Source organism: Panulirus ornatus, chromosome 12 (assembly GCF_036320965.1).
Source record: "Panulirus ornatus isolate Po-2019 chromosome 12, ASM3632096v1, whole genome shotgun sequence".
NCBI lineage: Eukaryota > Metazoa > Arthropoda > Malacostraca > Decapoda > Palinuridae > Panulirus > Panulirus ornatus.
The window spans coordinates 31,079,744-31,091,877 of NC_092235.1; the positions used below are offsets into that span (position 1 = coordinate 31,079,744).

A 12,134-nucleotide genomic window follows, 5' to 3' on the forward strand; every position below is an offset into this window, starting at 1 on the left:
TGTATGGGGGGGGGGGTTGGGCCATTTCTTTCGTCTGTTTCCTTGCGCTACCTCGCAAGCGCGGGAGACGGCGACAGAGTATAAAAAAAAAAGTCTATTAAGTATACCAGAAAAAGTGTATACAAGAGTATTGATTGATAGAGTGGTGGAAGTTACTGAATGCAGAACAAGTGAGGAGAGAGAGTGTTTTTAGGAAAGGTAGAGAATGTGTGGATCAGATGTTTGGGTGAAAATCACTGTGCAAAATGTAAAAAGCAGTATTAAGCTTTTGTGGATCTGGAGTAAGCATATGTGAGTTGAGTGGAATGCCTTACAAGATGTGTTAGGGATATATGGGGTCGGTGGACAACTGTAGGATGGTATGAAAGCCTTCTATAGAAAAGCAAATGCATACGTAAAAGTAGATGGAGAGTTGAGTGAAAGCTTCAGTATACATGTGGGTGTGAAGCAGGGCTGTGAGATGTCACTGTGGCTATTTAAACATATATATAGGTGGAATAAGATAGGTGAAACTAAATCTAGGGAAAGAGGGTGCAGAGATGGAGTGTGGCAGCAAGGTATGGTGGTGACTGACAAACCTGTTTGCAGATGATACTGTGTTCTTTGCTCAGAGTGAGGAGGAGTTGCAAGTTACAAGAGTGTTTTATAAGTAAGGATATGCAATCAAAGGTAAGTGTGAGTGAAAGTAAAGTAATGGTGTCTGAAAGGATGCAGAGTGAAAGTATAGAATTTGCAAAAGCCAAAAGAGTAAAAGAAGAAAGTGTACTAAACTGTGTTAAAAATATTGGGGGAAGACTGGAAGAGGTGACAGAATTTGAGTAGATGGGAACTACCTTTGATAGGTTTGGTGAAATGAATGGTGATAAGAGAGAGAGCAGTACAGGGTAGAAGAAACCTCAGGTCCCTTAATAGAATATTGAACAGTAGGGGTGTAAATATGGGAGAGAAAAAAGGATGAAGTGACAGCACAGTCCTCCTGACCATGACCTATGCAACTAAAACACGTTATTTAAAAGGAGCAAGTAGTATGACTAGATGGAACGAAGAGAGAAATGGAGGGTGTATGAGTGATTTGGTATGGCAGGGAATGCAAAGAGAATGAGTTGTGGAGTAGGTGAGATGTGTTGTAATGAAAACAGAGTGGTTGAGAGACTTGGAAAGGGTGTAATGGAATGGTTTATATAACCAACATATGGATAGAATGAGTGAGTAAGGGTTGACAAAGAGGATACATGTTTCAGGAGTGAAGAGAACAAGGAGGCAAATTTGGATATGGAAGGTTGAAGTGAATAAGATTTTGAGCAATCAAGGGACTGAGTAAATTGGAAAAATGTGGTATACTGGGGTCAATGTGCTGGTAATGGCTTGAACCATGGCATGTGAAGCAATCTGGGATAAACCATGGAAATGTATGTGGAACCTGGTTGTGAAAGGGGAGCTGTTCATTTGGTGCATTACACATGATAGCAAGAGAATGGATGTGAGCAGATGTGGCCTTTCTTTGTCTGTTTCTGGCACTACCCCACTAATGTGGGAAATGGCAGTCAAGAATGAAAAAAAGTATAAAGTCATGAGAAACATGTCAAAAGACATTTGATAATAACTATAGGATGATATAGGGATGGAAGCACCAAAAAATAGGCAAACAAGAATTGGGATGCTACAACTATAAAGATATCATCCCTACATGATACAGTCATTGAGGTGGAAAGGTTAAATTCATAAAATATGGCATGTAAAAAATTTTCTTTGACAATTGTATGTCAAGTTGGGAAGGCCTCTCTGTAGCTACATCATCCAGATTCTTACTGCCAACTTTTTGGAGCCTCGAACACTATAACGTCTTCCACTAAATATTAAATATCTTTTTACTACCTAAAAATATGTTTCTTGCACTTTCATTTTACACATTATGCTCATTCATCAAGTGAACCAGTGTCTCCACAAAAAACAACTCCATACACATAATGTTTCCACTGCATCTGTTCCATAATCATTCATCAAGTGAGAACAATGTTTCCAATGATAAAACCTCCCCATAAACACAATATTTCCATTGCATCTAATCCCTAGTCTTTCCTTAACATTTTCATTTATCAAGTGAGAACAAAATCTCCCTTTTTACACCTTCATACACACAATCTTTCCAGTGTATATGATCCCAATCATTCCCTAACATCTTCATCTTACTACAGCTATCCCTTTGTTCTGCAGTCTACTTCTCTCTACCTTTTACCATACTGGTACATACCCTATGCCTCTCCTCCTTGTACTTTCTATGGTACTGCTATAAACTCTCTACCTCTCTTCCTTGTACCGTTTACTATACAGCTACATATCCTCTACACCTACTCCCTGTATCTTTTATGGTACTGCTACACATCTTGACAAATCTATCATTTGTCATACATTCTTCAAGACCATACAATAGTGCAGACTTTCATCCACATACTCTGCTAATTACTTCACACCACATAACCTTCTTACAGCTTCTTTCTTCATTCTGTCTATCCTCATAATTCCAAAAGTAATGTGCAAATCATCCATCTCCACTAATCTCATTTTTCTTACCTACCATGACTGATTATATGTAACTGGGTTTGACATCCAAACATCAGCAATGGTACAAGTACCTTCATGCAAGCTTCTTTCACATTTAAAGTTTAAATTTTTCCATTCACCAGTTCATCCTTAATTTTTCTCCCTTGCATGACTCTACTTTCAACTTCAATTTTCCCACTTCCATTCTTACTAAAATTTACTCTAAATATTCAAACTCATTCATAAGTTCCAGTTCTTTAACACGCAAAATGATCTTACACACAGATCTCTGATCTCCCATCTCTCTCAAAAACTAGCATCTTACTTTTATTTTCATTCACTCAGCATCTTTTCCTTTATACATATCATCCATCTCACCCACTATTCTATTTACCTCTTCCTTTAATTTAGCTAAAAACATAGCATTATCTGCATAAAACAAGTGTGGAAACTGTTGTTTCTACATGGTTCAGTATCATGCCATAATCTAATCCTAATATATGTACTGTTTAAGCAATGCTGCTCTTAAAGTAGGTAAATTTCAACAGAATTTGAAAGTCTGAGTAATAAGACAACATTACATTAAAGGATACAAATACAAAAATACTTAATGAGGGAAGCCACCATTTTGGTAAATAAATTTTCCAACAGATGGTTCTGCTGATGACCATGGCTTCTCATGTGAAAAAGCATAAAAGATTAAAAAAGAAACAAAATACCCCCACATGATTCATATGGGGAAAATCACTGAAGAACACATCTACAATGAAATATGCAACAAAATGCACAAAATAGAAGAAAACAATGGAATAAGACACCACCCTTGTAAACAAATCTGGAACTTCCAGATCCTTCACATATGAATCATGGTAACTGGAAAGAACAAACTACTATAAAAATGGACTCTCATAAGATTGATACCTAAAAATAGTATACTGTCTTTTAAAGCGGAAGATGGTCTAAACCTAAATATGAAAGACATTTGAAGAGTATCATTAATTTTAGAACATAAATTACCTCCCTGACCCTCTCACTTTGCACAGCACCCGACCAAAACACCCTATATCTGCCACTCTATCATCAAACACTTTCAACAAACCTTCAAAATACTCACACCATCTCCTTTTCACTTCATTACTACTTGTGATTACCTCCCCATTTGCCCCCTTCACCAAGGTCCCCATTTGTTCTCTTGTCTTACGCACATTATCTACCTCCTTCCAAAACATCTTTTTTTTTTTTTTTTTGCTTTGTCGCTGTCTCCCGCGTTTGCGAGGTAGCGAAAGGAAACAGAAGAAAGACATGGCCCAACCCACCCCCATACACATGTATATACATACACATCCACACACGCAAATATACATACCTATACATCTCAATGTACACATATATATATACACACACAGACATATACATATATACACATGTACATAATTCATACTGTCTGCCTTTATTTATTCCCATCGCCACCTAGCCACACATGGAATAACATCCCCCTCCGCCCTCATGTGTGCAAGGTAGCACTAGGAAAAGACAACAAAGGCCCCATTCGTTCACACTCAGTCCCCAGCTACCACGTAATAATGCCCAAAACCACAGCTCCCTTTCCACATCCAGGCCCCACACAACTTTCCATGGTTTACCCCAGATGCTTCACATGCCCTGATTCAATCCATTGACAGCACGTCCACCCCGGTATACCACATTGATCCAATTCACTCTATTCCTTGCCCGCCTTTCACCCTCCTGCATGTTCAGGCCCCAATCACTCAAAATCTTTTTCACTCCATCTTTCCACCTCCAATTTGGTCTCCCACTTCTCGTTCCCTCCATCTCCGACACATATATCCTCTTGGTCAATCTTTCCTCACTCATTCTCTCCATGTGACCAAACCATCTCAAAAGACCCTCTTCTGCTCTCTCAACCACGCTCTTTTTATTTCCACACATCTCTCTTACCCTTACATTACTTACTCGATCAAACCACCTCACACCACATATTGTCCTCAAACATCTCATTTCCAGCACATCCACCCTCCTGCGCACAACTCTATCCATAGCCCACGCCTCGCAACCATACAACATTGTTGGAACCACTATTCCTTCAAACATACCCATTTTTGCTTTCCGAGATAATGTTCTCGACTTCCACACATTCTTCAAGGCTCCTTCCAAAACATATTTTTTTTTTTTTTTTTTTTTTTTTTTGCTTTGTCGCTGTCTCCCTAAAATTCAATGATACTCACTCACCCCCAACTCTCATTTGCCCTCTTTTCCACCTCTTGCACCTTTCTCTTGACCTCCTGCTGCATTCTTTTGCATTCTTTTGCACATATCCCAGGCATTTGCACCACTTCCCTGCAAAAATCGTACAAACACCTCGGTCTTCTCTTTCACTAACAACCTTACTTCTTCATCCCACCACTGACTACCCTTTCTAATCTGCCCACCTCCCACCTTTCTCATGCCACATGCATCTTTTGTACTAGTTATCAGTTTCCCTAAATACATCCCATTCCTCCCCCAGACCCCTCACATCATTTGCTTTCACCTTTTGCCATCCTACACTCAATCTCTCCTGGTACTCCCTCACAAAAGTCTCTTTTCCGAGCTCACTTATTCTCACCACTCTCTTCTCCCAAACATTCTCTCTTCTTCTCTGAAAAAATCTACAAATCTTCAGTTTCACAATATAGTGATCAGACATCCCTCCGCTGCCCCTCTCAGAACATTTACATCCAAAAGTTTCTCTTTCACATGCCTATCAATTAACACATAATCCAAGTGAAAGCTTTGCAGAAGATGAAAGCTGGCAAGACGGTGGATTTGGATGGTATTTCAGTGGATTTTATTAAAAAGGGGAGGACTGTGTTGCTGACTGGTTGGTAAGGATATTCAATGTATGTATGGACCATGGTGAAGTGCGTGAGGATTGGTAGAATGCATGCATAGTGCCACTGTACAAAGGCAAAGGGGATAAAAGGTGAGTGTTCAAATTACAGAGGCATAAGTGTAATGAGTATTCCTGGGAAATTATATGGGAGGATATTGAATGAGAGGATAAAGGCATGTACAGAGTATCAGATTGAGGAAGAGCACTGTGGTTACAAAAGTGGTAGAGGATGTGTGGATCAGGTGTTTGCTTTGAAGAATGTATGTGAGAAATACTTGGGAAAACAGACGGATTTGTATGTAGCATCTACGGATCTGGAGAAGGCATATGATAGGGTTGATAGAGATGCTTTGTGGAAGGTTTTAAGAGTATATGGTGTGGGAGGTAAGTTGCTAGAAGCAGTGAAAAGTTTTTACCAAGGATGTAAGGCATGTGTACAAGTAGGAAGGGAGGAAAGTGATTGGTTCCCAGTGAATGTCAGTTTGTGGCAAGGGTGCATGGTGTCCCCATGGTTGTTAAATGTGTTTATGGATGGGATGGTACGAGAAGTGAATGCAAGAATTTTGGAAAGAGGGGCAAGTATGCAGTATGTTGTGGATGAGAGGGATTGGGAAGTGAGTCAGTTGTTGTTCACTGAAGATACAGTGCTGGTGGCTGATTCAGGTGAGAAACTGCAGAGGTTGGTGGCTGAGTTTGGTAAAGTGTGTGAAAGGAGAAAGTTAAGAGTAAATGTGAATAAGAGCAAGGGTATTAGGTTCAGTAGGGTTGAGGGGCAAGTTAATTGGGAGGTAAGTTTGAATGGAGAAAAACTGGAGGAAGTGAAGTGTTTTAGATATCTATGAGTGGATTGAACCAGGGCATGTGAAGCATCTGGGGTAAACCATGGAAAGGTCTGTGGGGCCTGGATGTGGAAAGGGAGCTGTGGTTTTGGTGCATTACACATGACAGCTAGAGACTGAGTGTGAACAAATGTGGCCTTTTTGTCCTTTCCTGGCTCTACCTCTCTGGGAGGCGGGATGCTGTTTCCTGTGTGGTAGGGTGGTGATGGGAATGGATGAAGGCAGCAAGTATTAAAATGAACATGTGTATATATGCATATGTCTGTAAATGTATATGTATGTATACGATGAAATGTATATGTATGTATATGTGCGTGTATGGGCGTTTATGCGTATGTGGGGGAGTTGGGCCATTCTTCGTATGCTTCCCTGCGCTACGTCCCTGATGTGGGAAACAGTGATTAAGTATAATAAATATAAATACAAATAAATTACCTAACAGCATTTGGATGAGTAGTATCCAGCAATGGCTGTATCAACTTGCTGGTTACATGAAGAGCTGTCATTGTGGCTGAACGCTCAGCCAATTTAGCCACAACTAGTGACACTATACGAAATACCTCTGGTGTAAGGTTGTCCTGCTTGATCAGTTCCCACAACTGCAAAAAGTCATAAAATGAAACAAAAGCACACAAAATTATTGTAACGATGATAACACTTCCCTGGGGATAGGGGATTAAGAATACTTCCCACGTATTCCCTGCGTGTCGTAGAAGGCGACTAAAAGGGGAGGGAGCGGGGGGCTGGAAATCCTCCCCTCTCGTTTTTTTTTTTTTTTTTTTTTTTTTTTTTCAAAAGAAGGAACAGAGAATTGGGCCAGGTGAGGGTATTCCCTCAAAGGCCCAGTCCTCTGTTCTTAACGCTACCTCGCTAATGCGGGAAATGGCGAATAGTTTGAAAGAAAAAAAGAAAAGATAACACAACGAATATTCCTTACTTGTTTTCATATGTATTCCTTTACTACTTAAGAGGGTTTTTTCATAAGTGTTGATTACACATAAAGAGCAAAATATGGTAATAAGCACTAAAATATAAAAAAAATTACATTTACGAAGAATGGTATATACAACATAAAAACAATAATTGTTAACACACACCTGGGGTCCTAATGAGGCAAATAAGATATTGACATCACTAGTTTTTGCCTGAGCAATGACTGCAGCAACAGCCTCACAATGCTGCCAATCCTGTTGATCACAAATGGAAAGGCCAGCATGCACTACTGCTTCAATTCCACCTGGTTTCATCAGGAATCTACGCACTACCAATGCCCTGCATCCCTTCTTCAGCCAAACACCATCCTGAAATATACAATATGATTAGAAACATTTTAGTGAGAAGGCCATTCTATTTACATGTGAGTGATTCTTGATCAGGCTGTCAATTGATAAAACATTAGCACCATCAGACCCTTAGGGCTGCCCTAATGATGAGAGCAAAATCTGTACATTTGCAAAGTCAGGAAATTTGGGAGGCCCTTTTCAACTTTTAACCCAACCACTGAAAAAACAACATAACCAATAACCTTGCATATGGCTCCTAGAGATCAATTCAATCAAGAGAAGCAAATCATACAAAACTAGTGATCATCAACCCCCCTAATCACAGCATTGTCTACCATCACTCTGCCTGTAATCATGCTTCCAGATGTGATGAAGTTTTGGAAGAAATGATACATCTGGGGTGTGGGATAATAGTCTCAATCCCTTTAGCTTGCATCACTAAGATACAAAAAAGAGATCTGGGATATACCATGGAAAAGACATAGGTGGCACAAAAGCCAACCAGTATTCAAAAAGTATTAGAGATTGAGAAATGAGAATATTAAAGACAGAAGAGTGAAAAGAAAAAGGTAAGAAAGGAGATGTAGGAGAGATTCTGATAAAACACATCGTAGACAAACCAAAGGAAAATTGAAATCTATTCCATAAAATTCATCTTTGAGTGAATTGTAGGTTAAAAAGCATTTAATGATGCTCCCAGCAAGATGAATGCTTAACCCACATTTTGTTATGTCATGTTCTCTCACTAAATTTCATACAAGACACATCAAATATATATATTTATTTATCTATCTATTATACTTAATCACTGTTTTCCGCGTCAAGCAAGGTAGCACCAGAAAACAAACGAAAAATGGCCCATCCACTTATTTTTTTTATTCTTTTTTATTTTGCTTTGTCGCTGTCTTCCGCGTTTGCGAGGTAGCGCAAGGAAACAGACGAAAGAAATGGCCCAACCCACCCCCATACTACACGTCCACACACGCAAATATACATACCTATACATCTCAATGTACACATATATATACACATAGAGACACATAAATATATACCCATGCACACAATTCACACTGTCTGCCTTTATTCATTCCCATCGCCACCTCGCCACACATGGAATACCATCCCCCTCCCCCCTCATGTGTTTGAGGTAGCGCTAGGAAAAGACAACAAAGGCCCCATTCGCTCACACTCAGTCTCTAGCTGTCATGCAATAATGCCCGAAATCACAGCTCCCTTTCCACATCCAGGCCCCACACAACTTTCCATGGTTTACCCCAGACGCTTCACATGCCCTGATTCAATCCACCGACAGCACGTCAACCCCGGTATACCACATCGATCCAATTCACTCTAATCCTTGCCCGCCTTTCACCCTCCTGCATGTTCAGGCCCTGATCACTCAAAATCTTTTTCACTCCATCTTTCCACCTCCAATTTGGTCTCCCACTTCTCCTCGTTCCCTCCACCTCCGACACATATATCCTCTTGGTCAATCTTTCCTCACTCATTCTCTCCATGTGCCCAAACCATTTCAAAACACCCTCTTCTGCTCTCTCAACCACGCTCTTTTTATTTCCACACATCTCTCTTACCCTTACATTACTTACTCGATCAAACCACCTCACACCACACATTGTCCTCAAACATCTCATTTCCAGCACATCCACCCTCCTGCGCACAACTCTATCCATAGCCCACACCTCGCAACCATTCAACATTGTTGGAACCACTATTCCTTCAAACATACCCATTTTTCCTTTCCGAGATAATGTTCTCAACTTCCACACATTCTTCAAGGCTCCCAGAATTTTCACCCCCTCCCCCACCCTATGATCCACTTCCGCTTCCATGGTTCCATCCGCTGCCAGATCCACTCCCAGATATCTAAAACACTTCACTTCCTCCAGTTTTTCTCCATTCAAACTCACCTCCCAATTGACTTGACCCTCAACCCTACTGTACCTAATAACCTTGCTCTTATTCACATTTACTCTTAACTTTCTTCTTTCACACACTTTACCAAACTCAGTCACCAGCTTCTGCAGTTTCTCACATGAATCAGCCACCAGCGCTGTATCATCAGCGAACAACAACTGACTCACTTCCCAAGCTCTCTCATCCCCAACAGACTTCATACTTGCCCCTCTTTCCAAAACTCTTGCATTCACCTCCCTAACAACCCCATCCATAAACAAATTAAACACACCCCTGCCGCAAACCTACATTCACTGAGAACCAATCACTTTCCTCTCTTCCTACACGTACACATGCCTTACATCCTCGATAAAAACTTTTCACTGCTTCTAACAACTTGCCTCCCACACCATATATTCTTAATACCTTCCACAGAGCATCTCTATCAACTCTATCATATGCCTTCTCCAGATCCATAAATGCTACATACAAATCCATTTGCTTTTCTAAGTATTTCTCACATACATTCTTCAAAGCAAACACCTGATCCACACAGAAATACTTAGAAAAGCAAATGGATTTGTATGTAGCATTTATGGATCTGGAGAAGGCATATGATACATATATATATATATATATATATATATATATATATATATATATATATATATATATATATATATATATATATATATCCCTAAATACATCCCATTCCTCCCCCACTCCCCTTACTTCCATTGTTCTCACCTTTTTCCATTCTGTACTCAGTCTCTCCTGGTACCTCCTCACACAGGTCTCCTTCTCAAGCTCACTTACTCTCACCACACTCTTCACCCCAACATTCACTCTTCTTTTCTGAAAACCCATACAAATCTTCGAAGACCTTAGCCTCCACAAGATAATGATCAGACATCCCTCCAGTTGCACCTCTCAGCACATTAACATCCAAAAGTCTCTCTTTCGCACGCCTGTCAATTAACACGTAATCCAATAACGCTCTCTGGCCATCTCTCCTACTTACATAAGTATACTTATGTATATCTCGCTTTTTAAACCAGGTATTCCCAATCACCAGTCCTTTTTCAGCACATAAATCTACAGGCTCTTCACCATTTCCATTTACAACACTGAACACCCCATGTATACCAATTATTCCCTCAACTGCCACATTACTCACCTTTGCATTCAAATCACCCATCACTATGACCCGGTCTCGTGCATCAAAACCACTAACACACTCATTCAGCTGCTCCCAAAACACTTGCCTCTCTTGATCTTTCTTCTCATGCCCAGGTGCATATGCACCAATAATCATCCACCTCTCTCCATCAACTTTCAGTTTTACCCATATTAATCGAGAATTTACTTTCTTACACTCTATCACATACTCCCACAACTCCTGTTTCAGGAGTATTGCTACTCAGTGATGGATTGCGCAAAAGATGCTTGTGGCATGAGAAGAGTGGGAGGTGGGTTGATTAGAAAGGGTAGTGAGTGGTGGGATGAAGAAGTAAGAGTATTAGTGAAAGAGAAGAGAGAGGCATTTGGACGATTTTTGCAGGGAAAAAATGCAATTGAGTGGGAGATGTATAAAAGAAAGAGACAGGAGGTCAAGAGAAAGGTGCAAGAGGTGAAAAAAAGGGCAAATGAGAGTTGGGGTGAGAGAGTATCATTAAATTTTAGGGAGAATAAAAAGATGTTCTGGAAGGAGGTAAATAAAGTGCGTAAGACAATGGAGCAAATGGGAACTTCAGTGAAGGGCGCAAATGGGGAGGTGATAACAAGTAGTGGTGATGTGAGAAGGAGATGGAGTGAGTATTTTGAAGGTTTGTTGAATGTGTTTGATGATAGAGTGGCAGATATAGGGTGTTTTGGTCGAGGTGGTGTGCAAAGTGAGAGGGTTAGGGAAAATGATTTGGTAAACAGAGAAGAGGTAGTGAAAGCTTTGCGGAAGATGAAAGCCGGCAAGGCAGCAGGTTTGGATGGTATTGCAGTGGAATTTATTAAAAAAGGGGGTGACTGTATTGTTGACTGGTTGGTAAGGTTATTTAATGTATGTATGACTCATGGTGAGGTGCCTGAGGATTGGCGGAATGCGTGCATAGTGCCATTGTACAAAGGCAAAGGGGATAAGAGTGAGTGCTCAAATTACAGAGGTATAAGTTTGTTGAGTATTCCTGGTAAATTATATGGGAGGGTATTGATTGAGAGGGTGAAGGCATGTACAGAGGATCAGACTGGGGAAGAGCAGTGTGGTTTCAGAAGTGGTAGAGGATGTGTGGATCAGGTGTTTGCTTTGAAGAATGTATGTGAGAAATACTTAGAAAAGCAAATGGATTTGTATGTAGCATTTATGGATCTGGAGAAGGCATATGATAAGAGTTGATAGAGATGCTCTGTGGAAGGTATTAAGAATATATGGTGTGGGAGGAAAGTTGTTAGAAGCAGTAAAAAGTTTTTATCGAGGATGTAAGGCATGTGTACGTGTAGGAAGAGAGGAAAGTGATTGGTTCTCAGTGAATGTAGTTTTGCGGCAGGGGTGTGTGATGTCTCCATGGTTGTTTAATTTGTTTATGGATGGGGTTGTTAGGGAGGTAAATGCAAGAGTTTTGGAAAGAGGGGCAAGTATGAAGTCTGTTGGGGATGAGAGCTTGGGAAGTGAGT

General features: G+C 40.4%; 1 protein-coding gene across 2 annotated transcripts in view; it reads right to left on the reverse strand.

The window, feature by feature from the left end:
• Positions 1 to 12,134, reverse strand: part of Tango6 (transport and golgi organization 6) — a 180,905-nt gene that overhangs the window by 51,797 nt on the left and 116,974 nt on the right. For both annotated transcript variants that reach the window (XM_071667770.1, XM_071667771.1), the window contains 2 exons: positions 7,371 to 7,574; positions 6,709 to 6,872 (listed from right to left, as the gene is read on the reverse strand). In XM_071667770.1, the coding sequence (XP_071523871.1) occupies positions 6,709 to 6,872; positions 7,371 to 7,574 (368 nt within the window). The remainder of the gene's footprint in view (positions 1 to 6,708; positions 6,873 to 7,370; positions 7,575 to 12,134) is intronic.